Here is a 20,450-nt window from a genome sequence, read left to right on the forward strand (position 1 = left end):
CTGACACAAAGACAAAGGTCCCCCAGGTAGCCTCAGCAGGCGCGTCGGGGCAAGTGCAGTTAGCGAGTAGCAGCAGCACCTATGTCCCAGATGTCCCACACTAGCGGGTCACTCCCTCTGACACAAAGACAAAGGTCCCCCGGGTAGCCTGAGCAGACGCGTCGGGGCAAGTGCTGTTAGCGTGTAGCAGCAGCAGCGCCTATGAAGGCAAAACCGTAGGACCCCGAGAAAAATCCATGCAATCACGGACAGAGAGAGAGAGAGACGCAAACTTCAAATATACCACGATCTCCTGTACACCAGGCGAGGTAGTCAACATCTCCTAACCACCGTGATGATGATGATGAGAGGGAGACACACAAACTCCAAATATACAGCAGCAGGCATCGTCAGGGTCGGGATCGAACCCACGACCTCCTGTACACCAGGCGAGGTAGTCAACATCTCACCACCGCGCCATCTCGGTCGACCTTGGAGGTGAGGGATGGTGAGTGTGTGTGTGAGTGTGTTGAGTGTGTGGTGAGTGTGTGTGTGGTGAGTGAGTGTGTGTGGTGAGTGTGTGTGTGTGTTGAGTGAGTGTGTGTGTGTGTTGAGTGTGCGGTGAGTGAGTGTATGTGGTTGATGAGTGTGTGGTTGATGAGTGTGTGGGTTGAGTGTGTGTGTTGAGTGTGTGTGTTGAGTGTGTGTGTTGAGTGTGTGTGTTGAGTGTGTGTGTTTTTGGTGAGTGTGTTTTTGGTGAGTGTTGAGTGAGTGTGTGTGGTTGATGAGTGTGTGGTTGATGAGTGTGTGGGTTGAGTGTGTGTGTTGAGTGTGTGTGTTTTTGGTGAGTGTGTTTTTGGTGAGTGTGTGTGTTGAGTGAGTGTGTTGAGTGTGTGTGTTGAGTGTGTGTGTTTTTGGTGAGTGTGTTTTGGTGAGTGTGTGTGTTGAGTGAGTGTGTGATGAGTGTGTATGTGTTGAGTGAGTGGGGTGAGTGTGGTGTGTGTGTCGTGAGTGTGTGTGCTCAGTGTGTGTGTTGAGTGTGTGTGTGTTGAGTGAGTGGGTGTGATGAGTGAGTGCGTGTGGTGACTGTGTGTGTGTTGAGTGAGTGTGTGTGTTGAGTGTGTGTGTGTTGAGTGTAGGTGTTGAGTGTGTGTTGACTGTGTGTGTGTGTGTGTGTTGAATGTATGTGTGTTGAGTGAGTGTGTGTGTTGAGTGTGTGTGGTGACTGTGTGTGTGTGTGAGTGGTGAATGTGTCGAGTGTGAGTGTGTGTGCGTGTTGAATGTATTTGTGTTGAGTGAGTGTGTGTGTTGAGTGTGTGTTGACTGTGTGTGTGTATGTGTGTTGACTGTGTGTGTGTGTGTGAGTGGTGAATGTGTCGAGTGTGAGTGTGTGTGCGTGTTGAATGTATGTGTGTTGAGTGAGTGTGTGTGTTGAGTGTGTGTGGTGACTGTGTGTGTGTGTGTGTTGACTGTGTGTGTGTGTGTTGACTGTGTGTGTGTGTGTTGACTGTGTGTGTGTGTGTGTGGTGACTGTGTGTGTGTGTGTGTTGACTGTGTGTGTGTGTGTGTTGACTGTGTGTGTGTGTGTTGACTGTGTGTGTGTGTGTTGACTGTGTGACCTCACTCTTCACGAGTATCTGTCCCGCCCGACTCCACTCCACGGTGACCTCCGGCGGGTTCGCCCGCGTCTCGATCTTCAGCAGAGCGGCGCCCTTCTCCAGCACAGAGAAGGTCACGGGCTGTCCTTCCTGAAGCTCGGGAGCGACTGGCAAAGACGCAACAAAGACAAAGGTCCCCCGTGTAGCCCTCGCAGACTTTTGGGGCAAGTGCTGTTTTGCGAGCAGCGGCAACTGTGGCACACGTGGGGGTGGGTGGGGGTGGGCCAGCACCACCACGCCCGGCCGCCTTTGTCTCCCCAGTGGCCACAAAGGTCCCCCATGTAGCCTCTAACAGACTGTAGGGGCAAGTGCTGTTAGCGAGCAGCAGCGCCCTATGAAGGCTGCCGGCGCTGTGGCACACAGAGAGGGGGGGTGGGTGGCCAGCACCACCACGCCCGGCCGCCTTTGTCTCCCCATTGGCCACACACACGCACGCACGCACGTACACACACCCACTAAAGACAAAGGTCCCCCGTGTAGACTCAACAGACTGTTGGGGCAAGTGCTGTTAGCCAGCGAGCAGCATCCTAAGAAGGCCGGCACTGTGGCACACGGGGGGGGGTGGGGGGGGGTGATGGTTTGACGATGATGATGACGATGATGATGACGACGAAGATGATGACGAAGATGATGACGATGATGATGACGATGATGACGATGATGACGACGATGATGATGACGATGATGAAGATAGATTGATGGACTGATGATGATTGGCTGATGATGATGGGCTGATGAACTTATGATGATAATGATGGTGGAGTGATGATGGATTGATGACGACGATGATTACGACGACGATGATTACGACGACGACGATGATTACGACGACGACGATTACGACGACGACGATTACGACGACGATGATTACGACGACGATGATTACTACGACGACGATGATTACTACGACGACGATGATTACGACGACGACGATGATTACGACGACGATGATTACGACGACGATGATTACGACGACGATGATTACGACGACTGTGATGATTACGACGACTGTGATGATTACGACGACGACGATGATTACGACGACGATAATTACGACGACGATGATTACGACGACGATGATTACGACGACGATGATGATTACGACGATGACGACGACGACGATTACGACGACGATGATTACGACGATGATTACGACGATGATTACGACGATTACGACGACGATGATTACGACGACGATTACGACGATTACGACGACAATGATTACGACGATGATGATTACGACGATTACGACGATGATGATTACGACGATGATTACGACGATGATTACGACGATGATGATTACGACGATTACGACGACGATGATTACGACGACGATTACGACAACGACGATGATTACGACGACGACGATGATTACGACGACGATGATTACTACGACGATGATTACGACGATGATGACGACGATGATTACGACGATGATGATTACGACGACGATGATTACGACGATGATGATTACGACGACGATTATGACGACGATTACGACGACGATCATTATGACGACGACGATGAATACGACGATGATTACGACGATGATTACGACGATTACGACGACAATGATTACGACGATGATGATTACGACGATTACGACGATGATGATTACGACGATGATTACGACGATGATTACGACGATGATGATTACGACGACGATGATTACGACGACGATTACGACAACGACGATGATTACGACGACGACGATGATTACGACGACGATGATTACTACGACGATGACTGCCGAGTCGTACAGAGCACATGCAGCTTGTAGAAGGCGCTGACCCTCTCGCGGAGCGAGGGGGTGCGTGGCCTGGCACGTGAGCCGCTTGCCGTGGTCCCCGGAGGAGAGCGCCAGGGCGATCTGCCCCGACGAGGCCCAACCTCCATGTTCGGCCTTGTGGCTCTCAGCAGCCTCTCCCTGCAGCCTGGGGGGGGGGGGGGCATCACGGGGGGGAAGGGGGGTTGGGGTTGTGGGGGGTTGGTGGGGAGGGGGTGGGGGGTTGTCGTGGGGTTGGTGGGGAGGGGAGGGTGGGGAGGGGGTGGGGGGGGACAGGTGGTGGGGAGGGGGTGGGGGGAGGGGGTTGTGGGGGGTTGGTGGGGAGGGGGTGGGGAGGGGGTGGTGGGAAGGGGGTGGTGGGGGGGGGACAGGTGGTGGGGAGGGGGGGGTTGTGGGGGGTTGGTGGGGAGGGGTAGTGGGTAGGGGGGTTCAATAAAAGCGAACTGACGGATATTAGCCAATCAAATGGAGGGGCGCATGTCACGTGATTCTTCGATCCAGGAATCACCGATCTCGCTGATATTAGCCAATCAAGTGAAGGGGGCACGTGTCACAATACTCGATCCACAGATCAATTGGCAATGGGTCGACGCAGCGATCAAACCCGCAAATTACGATTGGCCCCGCTATTTTTTTGCGTCCGTTTATTATTAAGGATCGACTGAAGCAGAATCGATGCAATTAATATCGATCAACAATCCTCAACACCCATACACGAGTGACAAACGGTGACTCACCAGTGACTCACGGCCTACCCGTACCCGTACCCGGCCGCACCAGGATCGCAAACGGGTACCCGTACTCGTACCTGGCCGGGTACGGGTACCCGTTCCCTACCCGTACCCTACCCAAAATGAGTGACAAACGGTGACTCACCAGTGACTCACGGCCTACCCGTACCCGTTCCCGGCCGCACCACTGTCGCAAACGCGTACCCGTACCCGGCCGGGTACGGGTAGCCGGGTATCGGGTAGGGTACGGGTATCGGGTACCCGGTTGCGACCTCTGCCCTGGGCTCACCGCTGCCCATCCTTGATCCAGGAGAGGCTGCAGGCCGGATTGCTGCTGGCCGACTGGCACAGGAAGGTAATGGTGGTGCCCGCGTGGATGGGGCCATCCTTGGCCTCCGTGACCTTCACGTAGCGCGGAGGGACTGCACGCCCGGAAGGGGGGGGGGGGGGGTGACGAATGGATAGGGAGGAGGTGGTGGTGGTGGAGGCAGAACACCAATCAGAGTGAATTTAGAGTGAAGCAAGCGTGGTTGATTTACTCGAGTCACCCACCCGCCCACTTATCCACCAACCGACCCATCCACTCACCCACACATCCACTCACCCATCCACTCACCCACCCACAGACCCATCCAATCACCCACTCACCCACCCACCCACCCACCGACCCATCCACTCACCCACCCACAGACCCATCCAATCACCCACTCACCCACCCACTCATCCACTCACCCACCCACAGACCCATCCAATCACCCACTCACCCACCCACAGGCCCATCCACTCACCCACCCACCGACCCATCCACCGACCCATCCACTCACCCACCCACCGACCCATCCACTCACCCACTCACCCACTCACCCACCCACAGACCCATCCAATCACCCACTCACCCACCCACCCACTGACCCATCCACTCACTCACCCACCGGAGCGGAGAGGTTAGCGTCCCGCGCTACAAACCGACCATCCACCGCATAGACCTGAGTTCAATTCCCACTCCCGACAACTAACAACAGCAGCAAAGGTGACAGCGAGCACCTGGACATCTGTGGGTAAAAGAGCTTGATAGCTCATCGGATTCCTCGAAACGTCGTGAGAATTTTATTTTATTATGTGTAATTTTTATTATTTTATTATTTCCCTTCTACGTGACTTTACCGAAAGAACCAAGAAGATGAATCCCTGCAGTCACGAAAGCTTTAAATCGAAATTTAGACCTGTTCTTCACCTGATGACGGCTGCTTGCGTTGTGGCCGAAACGTCGTGAGAATTTTATTTTATTATGTTTTATTTTTATTATTTTATTACTTCCCTTCTACGCGACTTTACCGAAAGAACCAGGAAGATGAATCCCTGCAGTCACGAAAGCTATAAATCGAAATTTAATTATGTTTTATTTTTATTCTTTATGTTTTATTTTTATTATTTTATTATTTCCCTTCTACGTGACTTTACCGAAAGCACCAAGAAGATGAATCCCTGCAGTCACGAAAGCAGGGTGTTAAACTGAAACTCAACAGTGCACGTGGAGTCGTGTGGTGTTGCGTAGCGCCCCGCTGCTACTGGACGCTTTGTTGGAGGCCAGGCAGCTGTAGAGGGCTCCGTTGTCGCTGGGGGCGGCCACCACGGTTATCTCGCGCGACGCCAAGCTTCCCGTGCTGCGGTAGTCACCGCCCCTCACCACCGACGAGCCCTGTGGGATGGGCGAGACACGAACATGACGATGGCAAACATCGCTAGCTAGCAATCATCACCAGCGAGCCACCGTCACCGCTGATCACCGCTGATCACCGCTGACCACCGCCCATCGCCATCAAGTTCAGGTTCATGTATTAGGTACGTAGCCCTGTGAGCCATTCGGCTCTTGAATCGGGTGCAACCGCAACAAACAAAAAAACAAAAACGTGAACAAAAAACATCTTACAGTGACTATGTGACTGAGTGCAAACAGAAAATCCAAGAAGAGACGGCAAAATATTGCAGAAAAATCACCGTACACACCAACGCTGTGTGCACAAATCCCAGTGGGATGCAAGTCAAACAACAACAACAACAACCACCACCAATGACTTTCATCCACCGGTGACCACCAACCACCGCTGACCATCACCGCCACCCACTCACCAACCAACATCACCAACCACTACCACCACCACCACCACTCACCCATCACCACCACCACCACCACCTAATATCACCACCACCCACCCATTACCCACCACCTACCATCACCAACCACTACCATCACCACCACCACTCACCCATCACCACCACCAACACCACCACCTAATATCACCACCACCCACGTATTACCCACCACCTACCATCACCAACCACTACCATCACCACTCACCCATCACCACTAACCACCACCACCTACCATCACCGCCACCCACTCATCAACCACCATCACCAACCACCACCAACCACCACCACCACACTACCATCACCACCACTCACCCATCACCACCAACCACCACCACCTACCATCACCGCCACCCACTCATCAACCTACCATCACCAACCACTACCACCACCACCACCACACTACCATCACCACCACTCACCCATCACCACCAACCACCACCACCTACCATCACCGCCACCCACTCACCAACCACCATCACCAACCACTACCACCACCAACCACCACCACCACCTAATATCACCACCACTCACCCATCACCACCAACCACCACCACCTACCATCACCGCCACCCACTCATCAACCACCATCACCAACCACCACCAACCACCACCACCACACTACCATCACCACCACTCACCCATCACCACCAACCACCACCACCTACCATCACCGCCACCCACTCATCAACCACCATCACCAACCACCACCAACCACCACCACCACACTACCATCACCACCACTCACCCATCACCACCAACCACCACCACCTACCATCACCGCCACCCACTCACCAACCAGCATCACCAACCACCACCAACCACCACCACCTAATATCACCACCACCCACCCATTACCCACTACCTACCATCACCAACCACTACCATCACCACCAACCATCACCATCACCACCAACCATCACCATCACCACCAACCATCACCAGGGTGTCGCCTTAACAGGCCGTTAGGGCAAGTGCGTCGTGTTGTCACGTGTGTGTCATGTGTGGTGTGGTGGACGAGCGGTGCACGTGTGGTGAACGAGTGATGAACAAGTGGTGGACGCGTGGTGGATGAGCGAGCGGTGGACGTGTGGTGAACAAGTGGTGGATGCATGGTGGACGAGTGGTGGACGCGTGGTGAACGGGTGGTGAACAAGTGGTGGACGCGTGGTGGATGAGCGAGCGGTGAACGAGTTGTGAACGAGCGGTGAACGAGCGGTGGACGAGTTGTGAACGAGCGGTGGACGAGTGGTGGACGCGTGGTGGACACGTGGTGAATGAGCAGTGAACGAGCGGTGAACGTGGTGGACGTGGTGGACGTGCGGTGAACAAGCGGTGGACGAGCGGTGGACGCGTGGTAGACGCGTGGTGGACGAGTGGTGGACGCGTGGTGGACACCTTTGTCCACAGGAGGGTGGCGGGAGGGTGCCCCCCACTGGCGTAGCACGTGACTCGCAGCAGGGCGCCAGCGGCCACCACGCGGCCCTCCTGGTAGCCCTCGATCCACACGCGCTCCGGCCGGTCTACACCACACACATACACACACACACCACACACCACATACACATACACACACATATACATACACACCACATACACACACACATCACACGCATATACATACACACACACACATATACATACACACCACATACACACACACACCACATACACACACACCACACACCACGCGGCCCTCCTGGTAGCCCTCGATCCACACGCGCTCCGGCCGGTCTACACCACACACACACCACACACATATACACACACATATACACACACACACATATACATACACACCACATACACACACACCACATACACACACACCACATACACACACACCACATACACACACACACATATACATACACACCACACACCACACACCACGCGGCCCTCCTGGTAGCCCTCGATCCACACGCGCTCCGGCCGGTCTACACCACACATCACACCATACACATATACATACACACCACATACACACATATACATACACACCACATACACACATATACATACACACACACACATATACATACACACCACATACACACACACACACACATATACATACACACCACATATACATACACACCACATACACACACACACCACATACACACCACACACACCACACACATAAACATACACACACACCACATATACACATCACACACACCACATACACACACACATCACATCACATCACATACACACACACATCACATACACACCACATACACATATACATACACACACCACATACACACACACCACATACACATATACATACACACACACCACATATACACACACACCACATACACACACACCACACACCACGCGGCCCTCCTGGTAGCCCTCGATCCACACGCGCTCCGGTCGGTCTACACCACACACACACCATACACATATACACATACACACACACACATATACATACACACACACCACATACACACACCACATACACACACACCACACACCACACACCACGCGGCCCTCCTGGTAGCCCTCGATCCACACGCGCTCCGGTCGGTCTACACCACACACACCACATCACACACACATATACATACACACCACATACACATATACACCACATACACACACCACACATACACATATACATACACATACACCCCACATACACATACACACATCACACACATATACATACACACCACATACACCACATATACACCACATACACATATACATACACATCACATACACACACACCACACACACCACACATACACCACACACACCACACACACCACATACACACACACCACACATACACCACACACACACCACACACACACACACCACACACACACCACACACACACACACCACACACACCACACACACCACACACACACCACACACACACACCACACACACCACATACACACCACACCAAACACACCACACCAAACACACACACACCACATATACCACACACACCACACACACACCACACCCACCACACCACTCACACCACATCACACACACCACACACACCACACATATACCACACACACACATACCACACACACATATACCACACACCACACACACATATCACACACCACACACACCACACACACATCACACCACACACACCACACACACCACACACACCACATGCACACCACACACACACCCCACCCCACACCACACACACACCACACTCACACCCAAGATAAATGTGCCCCGTGTAGCCTTGGCATACGTTTGGGGCAAGTGGAGTAGCAGCGCCTATGGAGGCCGGCATAGCACATGAGGGGGGTTAGCTGGGTAGCTGGGTGACTGGGTAGCTGGGTGGCTGGGTGGGTAGCTGGGTGGGTAGGTGGCTGGGTGGCTGGGTGGGTAGCTGGGTGGGTAGCTGAGTGGCTGGCTGGCTGGGTAGCTGGGTGGGTAGGTGGCTGGGTAGCTGAGTGGCTGGCTGGCTGGGTAGCTGGGTGGGTAGCTGAGTGGCTGGCTGGGTAGCTGGGGTGGGTAGCTGGGTGGGTAGCTGGGTGGGTAGCTGAGTGGCTGGCTGGGTAGCTGGGTGGGTAGCTGAGTGGCTGGGTGGCTGGGTAGCTGGGTGGGTAGCTGGGTGGGTAGCTGAGTGGCTGGGTGGCTGGGTGGGTAGCTGGGTGGGGGTAGCTGGGTGGGTAGCTGAGTGGCTGGCTGGCTGGGTAGCTGGGTGGGTAGGTGGCTGGGTAGCCTGAGTGGCTGGCTGGCTGGGTAGCTGGGTGGGTAGCTGAGTGGCTGGCTGGGTGGCTGGGTGGGTAGCTGGGTGGGTAGCTGAGTGGCTGGGTAGCTGAGTGGCTGGGTGGCTGTGTAGCTGGGTAGCTGGGTGGTTAGCTGGGTGGGTAGCTGAGTGGGTAGCTGGGTAGTTGGGTGGGTAGCTGGGTGGGTAGCTGAGTGGCTGGGTGGCTGTGTAGCTGGGTAGCTGGGTGACTGTGTAGCTGGGTGGCTAGCTGGGTGGGTAGCTGGCTGGGTAGCTGAGTGAGTGGCGACTCACAGTAGACCTTGACGACCCTGGTGGCGGCGCGCGTGGTGAAGAGGCGCCTCGTTGGCCGCCTCGCACGTGAGCGTCACGCCGTTGTGCTCGCGCGTCACCGCGTACGTCAGGTTGCTCACCGTCACGTGACCCCCGTTGGGGCCCTGTGGGCGGGGGGGGGTAGGGGGGTAGGGGGGCGTTGGGGGGGGTAGGGGGGGCGAGGGGGGGGTAGGGGGCGAGGGGGGGTAGGGGGAGCGTTGGGGGGGGGTAGGGGGGGCGTTGGGGGGGGGGGTAGGGGGGGCGAGGGGGGGTAGGGGGGGCGAGGGGGGGTAGGGGGAGCGTTGGGGGGGGGGGTAGGGGGGCGTTGGGTGGGGGGGTAGGGGGGCGTTGGGGGAGTAGGGGGGGCGAGGGGGGGTAGGGGAGCGTTGGGGGGGGGTAGGGGGGCGTTGGGGGGGGGGTAGGGGGGCGAGGGGGGGTAGGGGGGTGAGAGGAGGGTAGGGGGCGAGGGGGGTAGGGGGCGAGGGGGGTAGGGGGCGAGGGGGGTGTAGGGGGGGGCGAGGGGGGTATGGGGCGATGGGCGGCACTAAGGGGAGGTGGTACGTGACACATGCACAGCTGTCTGTAAGGGGGGGGGGGGTCGAGATGACTCAATCCACCGTGTACCCCACCCACCCACCTACCCACCGTGTACCCCACCCACCCACCCACCTACCCACCGTGTACCCCACCCACCCACCTACCCACCGTGTACCCCACCCACCCACCTACCCACCGTGTACCCCACCCACCCACCTACCCACCGTGTACCCCACCCACCTACCTACCCACCCCCTACCTTCCCCACCCACCGACTACCCACCCACTACCCCCCCACCACCCCACCCACTACCCCCCCCCCCACCCACCACCTCAACCTCCGCGTAGGTGGTGTCGTTGTCGGCGTGAAGCTGGCGCCCCCACCGCCCACCAGCGGATGGTGGGCGGGGGGTTGCTGGCGGAGGCGACGCAGGCCACCGCCAGCGCCTGCCCCTCCACCAGGCCGGAGCCCTCGGGGAAGCCCAGCAGCGTCACCTCGGCAGGCCCGACTGACGAGGGGAGGAGGGGGAGGAGGGGAGGGGAGGGGGGGAGGGGGAGGGGGGGAGGGGGAGGGGGGGGAGGAGGAGGGGGAGGAGGGGGAGGAGGAGGAAGAGGAGGAGGAGGGGGAGGGGGTGGAGGGGGAGGGGGAGGAGGGGAAGGAGGAGGGGGGGGAGGAGGGGGCGGGGGGGGAGGAGGAGGAAGAGGAGGGGGGGGAGGGGGGGGAGGATGAGGGGGAGGAGGAGGGAGGAGGGGGAGGAGGGGGGGGGAAAGGGGGGGAGGAGGAGGGGGGGGAGGAGGGAGGAGGGGGAGGAGGGGGAGGAGGAGGAGGGGGAGGAGGGGGAGGAGGGGGGGGGAAGGGGGGGGAAGGGGGGGGAGGAGGAGGGGGGGAGGGGGGGGAGGAGGAGGGGGGAAGAGGAAGAGGAGAAAGAAGAGGAGGAGCAGGGGAGCGGTGGTGCAGCGGTTAGCGCTACGCTGCGCTATGAACCTGGCGACCCGGGTTCGATTCCCGCTCACGGCCAACACCAGTGACGATTATCTGAACCGGTCCTGGGCCTCCCCTAGGTCGACTCAGCCTTAAATGAGTACCTGGTGCGGTGTGTAAACATCGCCATTGGGGAGACAAAGGCGGTCGGGCGTGGTGCTGGCCACCTACCCCCTCGTGTACCGTTCCGGCCTTCATAGGTGCTCGCTAACAGCACTTGCCCCTACAGTCTGTTAAGGCTATACGGGGGATCTTTGTCTTTGTGGATCGGTGTGTGGGTCGGTGTGTGTGCGTTTGTGTAGGTGTGTGGAGGTGTGTGTGCAGGTATGTGTGTGCATGTTGGTATGTTTCTGCGTATAGGTGTGTGTCTGTGTGCAGGTGTGTGTGTGCAAGTGTGTCTGTGCAAGTGTTTGTGTGTGCAAGTTGTTGTGTGTCTGTGTATAGGTATGTGTGTGTGCGTGTAGGTGTGTGTATAGGTGTGTGTGTGCGTGTGTGTGTGGTCCGGCAGAACAACCCTCCTACCTCCACGTTGTTGCCGCACGGCAACGCTGTGGTGAGCAGTGTCATGGGGAGGGAGGGCTAACTTAGATTGGCCATTCCCCTCACGGCGTTTGTGACCACCACAGCGGCCAAATGGGGGCTCTGGACGGGTGCGAGGGGCTGGTAACCCATCCACCTTCAATTAATTACCGCTAAACCAGGAAAAAAATATCCAAAAGCTTGTCCCGGAGGCCTCGGGGGGACAGCAGAGGTCGCAAACGGGTTTTGATTCCTTACCCGTACCCGGCCGCACCAGGGTTGCAACCCTGGTGCGGCCGGGTACCCGTACCCGGCCGGGTACGGGTACCCGTTCCCTACCCGTGCCCGTACTCTACCCGAAATGAGTGACAAACGGTGATTCACCAGTGACTCACGGCCTACCCGTACCCGTACCCGGCCACACCAGGGTCGCAAACAGGTACCCGTACCCGGCCGTACCAGTACCCTACCCGTACCCTACCCGTACCCGGTCGGGTACCGGTACCCGTTCCCTACCCGTACCCGTACTCTACCCGAAATGAGTGACAAACGGTGATTCACCAGTGACTCACGGCCTACCCGTACCCATACCCGGCCGCACCAGGGTCGCAAACGGGTACCCGTACCCGGACGGGTACGGGTAGCTGAGTATCGGGTAGGGTACGGGTATCGGGTACCCGGCTGCGACCTCTGGGGGACAGGCGTCCATGACGTCTCCTGGCCAAACCCCATTTGGCGGAGCCAGGAGATTGAATCCTTTCCCTCGGGGTTCCTCCAGAAACAGCAAAAAAGCCACTACACGTGTGGTCACGTGGAACGGTCACTGTGGAGGCGACGAGGTTACGAGGGGACGAGGAAACGAGGTGAGGTGATGGTGACCAGGTGATGAGGTGAGGTTACGCAGTGAGGTGACGCGGTGAGGTGACGAGTTAGCCAGACGAGGTGACGAGGGGGAGGTGATGGTGACGAGGTGAGGTGATGATGGTGACCAGACGGTGTTACGCGGTGAGGTCAAGAGTCCACGTGACGAGGTGAGGTGACGGTGATGGTGACGAGGTGACGGCCCCGACGACGAGGTTTGCGCGGGGCGACTCACAGAGCACGTGTGCAGGGTCACGGTGGTGGTCATGGGGGGCGGTCGCGACGAGGTTTTGGTGACCCTCGCAAGGTGAGCGCGACGAGGTCGTGCTCGGTGAGGTCAAGGGAGACTCACAGAGCCACGTGCAGGGTCACGGTGGTGGTCATGGGGGCGGTCGCGACGAGGTTTTGGTGACCCTCGCAAGGTGAGCGCGACGAGGTCGTGCTCGGTGAGGTCAAGGGGAGACTCACAGAGTACGTGCAGGGTCACGGTGGTGGTCATGGGGGCCGTCGCGAAGAGGTTTTGCTCGGCGAGGTCAAGGGGAGACTCACAGAGCCACGTGCAGGGTCACGGTGGTGGTCATGGGGGCCGTCGCGACGAGGTTTTGCTCGGTGAGGTCAAGGGAGACTCACAGAGCACGTGCAGGGTCACGGTGGTGGTCATGGGGGGCCGTCGCGACGAGGTTTTGCTCAGTGAGGTCAAGGGAGACTCACAGAGCACGTGCAGGGTCACGGTGGTGGTCATGGGGGCGGTCGCGACGAGGTTGGTGGCCTCGCAGGTGAGCGCGACGAGGTTGTGCTCGGGCCGCAGGGCGAGGGCGAGGACGCTGCGCGACAGCGGGGGCACCGCCACCTCGTCGCTCTCCCACGTGGTGAGCAGCACCTCGTCGCCCTGCTCGCCACGACGCGGCGGCGAGCGGTGAGCGTGGCGGTGAGGGTAGAGTGTTGGGTGTAGCGGTGGTGAGTTTGTGGTGGTGAGGGTAGAGTGTTGGGTGTAGCGATGGTGAGTTTGTGGCAGTGAGCGTGGCGGTGAGCGTGGCGGTGAGCGTGGCGGTGAGCGTGGCGGTGAGCGTGGCGGTGAGGGTAGAGTGTTGGGTGTAGTGGTGGTGAGTTTGTGGCGGTGAGCGTGGCGGTGAGGGTAGAGTGTTGGGTGCAGTGGTGGTGAGTGTGGCGGTGAGCGTGGCGGTGAGGGTCGAGTGTTGGGTGTAGCAGTGGTGAGTTTGTGGTGGTGAACGTGGTGGTGAGAGTAGAGTGTTGGGTGTAGCGGTGGTGAATTTGTGGTGGTGAGCGTGGCGGTGAGGGTCGAGTGTTGGGTGTAGTGGTGGTGAATTTGTGGTGGTGAAAATGGCGGTGAGGGTAGAGTGTTGGGTGTAGCGATGGTGAGTTTGTGGTGGTGAGCATGGCGGCGAGTGTGGCGGTGAGCGTGGTGGTGAGGGTAGAGTGTTGGGTGTAGTGGTGGTGAGTTTGTGGTGGTGAGCGTGGCGGTGAGGGTAGAGTGTTGGGTGTAGCGGAGGTGAGTTTGTGGCGGTGAGCGTGGCGGTGAGCGTGGTGGTGAGGGTAGAGTGTTGGGTGTAACGGTGGTGAGTTTGTGGTGATGAGGGTAGAGTGTTGGGTGTAGCGGTGGTGAGTTTGTGGTGGTGAGCGTGGTGGTGAGGGTAGAGTGTCGGGTGTAATGGTGGTGAGTTTGTGGTGGTGAGCGTGGTGGTGAGCGTGGCGGTGAGGGTAGAGTGTTGGGTGTAGCGGTGGTGAGTTTGTGGTGGTGAGCGTGGCGGTGAGGGTAGAGTGTTGGGTGTAGTGGTGGTGAGTTTGTGGTAATGAGCGTGGCGGTGAGGGTAGAGTGTTTGGTGTAGCGGTGGTGAGTTTGTGGTGGTGAGCGTGGCGGTGAGGGTAGAGTGTTTGGTGTAGCGGTGGTGAGTTTGTGGTGGTGAGCGTGGCGGTGAGGGTAGAGTGTTTGGTGTAGTGGTGGTGAATTCGTGGTGGTGAGCGTGGTGGCGAGGATAGAGTGTTGGGTGTAGCGATGGTGAGTTTGTGGTGGTGAGTATGGCGGTGAGCGTGGCGGTGAGCGTGGTGGTGAGGGTAGAGTGTTGGGTGTAGTGGAGGTGAGTTTGTGGTGGTGAGCGTGGTGGTGAGGGTAGAGTGTTGGGTGTAGCGGTGGTGAGTTTGTGGTGGTGAGCGTGGCGGTGAGGGTAGAGTGTTGGGTGTAGCGGTGGTGAGTTTGTGGTGGTGAGCGTGGTGGTGAGGGTAGAGTGTTGGGTGTAGTGGTGGTGAGTTTGTGGTGGTGAGCGTGGTGGTGAGGGTAGAGTGTTGGGTGTAGCGGTGGTGAGTTTGTGGTGGTGAGCGTGGCGGTGAGGGTAGAGTGTTGGGTGTAGCGGTGGTGAGATTGTGGTGGTGAGCGTGGCGGTGAGTGTAGAGTGTTGGGTGTAGTGGTGGTGAATTCGTGGTGGTGAGCGTGGTGGCGAGGGTAGAGTGTTGGGTGTAGCGATGGTGAGTTTGTGGTGGTGAGCATGGCGGTGAGCGTGGCAGTGAGCGTGGTGGTGAGGGTAGAGTGTTGGGTGTAGCGGTGGTGAGTTTGTGGTGGTGAGCGTGGCGGTGAGGGTAGAGTGTTGGGTGTAGCGGTGGTGAGTTTGTGGTGGTGAGCGTGGCAGTGAGGGTAGAGTGTTGGGTGTAGCGGTGGTGAGTTTGTGGTGGTGAGCGTGGCAGTGAGGGTAGAGTGTTGGGTGTAGCGGTGGTGAGTTTGTGGTGGTGAGCGTGGCAGTGAGGGTAGAGTGTTGGGTGTAGCGGTGGTGAGTTTGTGGCGGTGAGCGTGGCGGTGAGGGTAGAGTGTTGGGTGTAGCGGTGGTGAGTTTGTGGCGGTGAGCGTGGCGGTGAGGGTAGAGTGTTGGGTGTAGTGGAGGTGAGTTTGTGGTGGTGAGCGTGGCGGTGAGGGTAGAGTGTTGGGTGTAGCGGTGGTGAGTTTGTGGTGGTGAGCGTGGCGGTGAGGGTAGAGTGTTGGGTGTAGCGGTGGTGAGTTTGTGGTGGTGAGCGTGGTGGTGAGGGTAGATTGTTGGGTGTAGTGGTGGTGAGTTTGTGGTGGTGAGCGTGGTGGTGAGGGTAGAGTGTTGGGTGTAGTGGTGGTGAGTTTGTGGTGGTGAGCGTGGTGGTGAGGGTAGAGTGTTGGGTGTAGTGGTGGTGAGTTTGTGGTAATGAGCGTGGCGGTGAGGGTAGAGTGTTTGGTGTAGCGGTGGTGAGTTTGTGGTGGTGAGCGTGGCGGTGAGGGTAGAGTGTTTGGTGTAGGGGTGGTGAGTTTGTGGTGGTGAGCGTGGCGGTGAGGGTAGAGTGTTGGGTGTAGCGGTGGTGAGTTTGTCGTGGTGAGCGTGGCGGTGAGTGTAGAGTGTTGGGTGTAGTGGTGGTGAATTCGTGGTGGTGAGCGTGGTGGCGAGGGTAGAGTGTTGGGTGTAGCGATGGTGAGTTTGTGGTGGTGAGTATGGCGGTGAGCGTGGCGGTGAGCGTGGTGGTGAGGGTAGAGTGTTGGGTGTAGTGGTGGTGAGTTTGTGGTGGTGAGCGTGGCGGTGAGGGTAGAGTGTTGGGTGTAGCGGTGGTGAGTTTGTGGTGGTGAGCGTGGCAGTGAGGGTAGAGTGTTGGGTGTAGCGGTGGTGAGTTTGTGGCGGTGAGCGTGGCGGTGAGGGTAGAGTTGGGTGTAGCGGTGGTGAGTTTGTGGTGGTGAGCGTGGCGGTGAGGGTAGAGTGTTGGGTGTAGCGGTGGTGAGTTTGTGGTGGTGAGCGTGGCGGTGAGGGTAGAGTGTTGGGTGTAGCGGTGGTGAGTTTGTGGTGGTGAGCGTGGCGGTGAGGGTAGAGTGTTGGGTGTAGCGGTGGTGAGTTTGTGGCGGTGAGTGTGGCGGTGAGGGTAGAGTGTTGGGTGTAGCGGTGGTGAGTTTGTGGCGGTGAGCGTGGCGGTGAGGGTAGAGTGTTGGGTGTAGTGGAGGTGAGTTTGTGGTGGTGAGCGTGGCGGTGAGGGTAGAGTGTTGGGTGTAGCGGTGGTGAGTTTGTGGTGGTGAACGTGGCGGTGAGGGTAGAGTGTTGGGTGTAGCGGTGGTGAGTTTGTGGTGGTGAGCGTGGCGGTGAGGGTAGAGTGTTGGGTGTAGCGGTGGTGAGTTTGTGGTGGTGAGCGTGGCGGTGAGGGTAGAGTGTTGGGTGTAGCGGTGGTGAGTTTGTGGTGGTGAGCGTGGTGGTGAGGGTAGAGTGTTGGGTGTAGCGGTGGTGAGTTTGTGGTGGTGAGCGTGGCGGTGAGGGTAGAGTGTTGGGTGTAGCGGTGGTGAGTTTGTGGTGGTGAGCGTGGCGGTGAGGGTAGATTGTTGGGTGTAGCGGTGGTGAGTTTGTGGTGGTGAGCGTGGCGGTGAGGGTAGAGTGTTGGATGTAGTGGTGGTGAGTTTGTGGTGGTGAGCGTGGTGGTGAGGGTAGAGTGTTGGGTGTAGCGGTGGTGAGTTTGTGGTGGTGAGCGTGGTGGTGAGGGTAGAGTGTTGGGTGTAGTGGTGGTGAGTTTGTGGTGGTGAGCGTGGTGGTGAGGGTAGAGTGTTGGGTGTAGCGGTGGTGTTCAGCGGTGGTGAGTAGCGGTGGCAATCAGTGGTGGTGAGTAGCGGTGGTGAGTAGCGGTGGTGAGTAGTGGTGGCAATCAGCGGTGGCAATCAGCGGTGGTGAGTAGCGGTGGTGAGTAGCGGTGGTGAGTAGCGGTGGTGTTCAGCGCTGGTGAGTAGCGGTGGTGAGTAGCGGTGGTGAGTAGCGGTGGTGAGCATCCTCACCTTGCTCCACTGCAGGGTGGCAAGGGGGTTGCCCCCCTGAGACTGGCACCGCAGGTTCAGGCTGTCGCCCTCCCTCAGCGGGCGACCCTCCAACCCCTCCACCCAGGGCGGCCCCGGGGGGACTGCCGGGCAAGAGTGGACAGAGAGGTCAGCTCACCTGTGCACTGCTCACCTGTACACTCACCTGTACACTCACCTATACACTCCTCACCTGTACACTCCTCACCTGTACACTCACCTATACACGCCTCACCTGTACACTCCTTACCTGTACACTCCTCACCTGTACTCACCTGTACACTCACCTGTACACTCCTCACCTGTACACTTACCTGTACACTCACCTGTACACTCCTTACCTGCACACTCACCTATACACTCTTCCCCTGTTCACGCTCTCTCTCCCCTGTTCACACTCTCTCCCCCCTGTTCACTCTCCCTTGTTCACACTCTTCCTTGTTCACTCTCTCCCCTGTTCAATCGCGGGGGTGGTGTTGACTCACAGTGCACGTTGGCACGTAGCGAGGTGACGCGGGGCGCGTCCAGAGCCGTGTTGATCGCCGAGCAGGAGAAGGACACTCCGTTGTCCGTCGCCTTGGGCACGAACCTGGACACGGCCAGCACCGTCCATCAGCGTCGCCACGGCGACGGTCGTCATGGCCGCCATCGTCATGGCCGCCATCGTCATATGGCCATGGCCGCCGTCGCCATGGCCACGGTCGTCATGGCCACCGTCATCATGGCCGTCATCGTCATGGCCGCCATCGTCATGGCCGCCGTCGCCATGGCCACCATCGCCATGGCCGCCGTCGCCATGGCCATTGGTGTCTTTATTCATCATTATCAGCAACATCATCTTCTTCATTGATCTTGTCATTGTCATCACTGTCATCATTGTCATCATTGTTTTTATCGTAAAGATGTTACCATCATCGTCAATGTAACGTTCCCATCATCATCATCGTAATCACTGTCATTATAGTCATCATCATAATCATTATCATCATCAATATAAGCGTTAACATCATCATTGTCATTTTATTATTGTAACGATGTTACTATCATCACCATCAACATCAACATCATCAACGTAATCGTTGCCATCATCATGGATTCTGATCTTTGTCTTTCTCAGTGGTGGGTGTCACCACAGGAGCTTCGGCTGAGTACAGGGACTCCTCTAATTACGAACTTTCGACTCACGAACTTTCAGAGATACGAGCAAACCTGTCCGTATGTCCAGTTGCATATTTGGACCGAGAGTCGTAAGTTCGACCGCTGCGCAATAGATGGCCGTGGTGGCATCTACATCTGTAGAACGTGAAGAACCAGTGGCATCTACATCTGTAGAACGTGAAGAACCAGTGGAATCTACATCTGCAGAACGTGAAGAACCAGTGGCATCTACATCTGTAGAACGTGAAGAACCAGTGGCATCTACATCTGTAGAACGTGAAGAACCAGTGGAATCTACATCTGCAGAACGTGAAGAACCAGTGGCATCTACATCTGTAGAACATGAAGAACCAGTGGCATCTACATCTGCAGAACGTGAAGGACCAGTGGCATCTACATCTGCAGAACGTGAAGAACCAGTGGCATCTACATCTGCAGAACGTGAAGAACCAGTGGCATCTACATCTGCAGAACGTGAAGAACCAGTGGCATCTACATCTGCAGAACGTGAAGAACCAGTGGAATCTACATCTGCAGAACGTGAAGAACCAGTGGCATCTACATCTGTAGAACGTGAAGAACCAGTGGCATCTACATCTGTAGAACGTGAAGAACCAGTGGCATCTACATCTGCAGAACGTGAAGAACCAGTGGAATCTACATCTGCAGAACGTGAAGAACCAGTGGCATCTACATCTGTAGAACGTGAAGAACCAGTGGAATCTACATCTGCAGAACGTGAAGAACCAGTGGCATCTACATCTGTAGAACGTGAAGAACCAGTGGCATCTACATCTGTAGAACGTGAAGAACCAGTGGAATCTACATCTGCAGAACGTGAAGAACCAGTGGCATCTACATCTGCAGAACGTGAAGAACCAGTGGAATCTACATCTGCAGAACGTGAAGAACCAGTGGCATCTACATCTGTAGAACGTGAAGAACCAGTGGCATCTACATCTGTAGAACGTGAAGAACCAGTGGCATCTACATCTGCAGAACGTGAAGAACCAGTGGAATCTACATCTGCAGAACGTGAAGAACCAGTGGCATCTACATCTGTAGAACGTGAAGAACCAGTGGAATCTACATCTGCAGAACGTGAAGAACCAGTGGCATCTACATCTGTAGAACGTGAAGAACCAGTGGCATCTACATCTGTAGAACGTGAAGAACCAGTGGAATCTACATCTGCAGAACGTGAAGAACCAGTGGCATCTACATCTGTAGAACGTGAAGAACCAGTGGCATCTACATCTGC

At 56.9% G+C, this 20,450-nt stretch overlaps 1 protein-coding gene across 1 annotated transcript in view; it reads right to left on the reverse strand.

Moving 5' to 3' along the window:
• NPHS1 (NPHS1 adhesion molecule, nephrin) overlaps positions 1 to 20,450 on the reverse strand; it is a 53,035-nt gene that overhangs the window by 20,362 nt on the left and 12,223 nt on the right. Inside the window, 15 exon segments of the mRNA XM_078882977.1 lie at positions 1,636 to 1,744; positions 3,398 to 3,440; positions 3,442 to 3,571; positions 4,444 to 4,576; positions 5,679 to 5,853; positions 7,704 to 7,828; positions 8,189 to 8,242; positions 8,795 to 8,848; positions 10,326 to 10,359; positions 10,361 to 10,468; positions 10,889 to 10,923; positions 11,219 to 11,389; positions 13,954 to 14,131; positions 18,014 to 18,135; positions 18,517 to 18,620. Of these exon segments, the coding sequence (XP_078739103.1) occupies positions 1,636 to 1,744; positions 3,398 to 3,440; positions 3,442 to 3,571; positions 4,444 to 4,576; positions 5,679 to 5,853; positions 7,704 to 7,828; positions 8,189 to 8,242; positions 8,795 to 8,848; positions 10,326 to 10,359; positions 10,361 to 10,468; positions 10,889 to 10,923; positions 11,219 to 11,389; positions 13,954 to 14,131; positions 18,014 to 18,135; positions 18,517 to 18,620 (1,575 nt within the window).

The sequence above is a fragment of the Lampetra fluviatilis genome, chromosome 68 (genome assembly GCF_964198595.1).
Source record: "Lampetra fluviatilis chromosome 68, kcLamFluv1.1, whole genome shotgun sequence".
NCBI lineage: Eukaryota > Metazoa > Chordata > Hyperoartia > Petromyzontiformes > Petromyzontidae > Lampetra > Lampetra fluviatilis.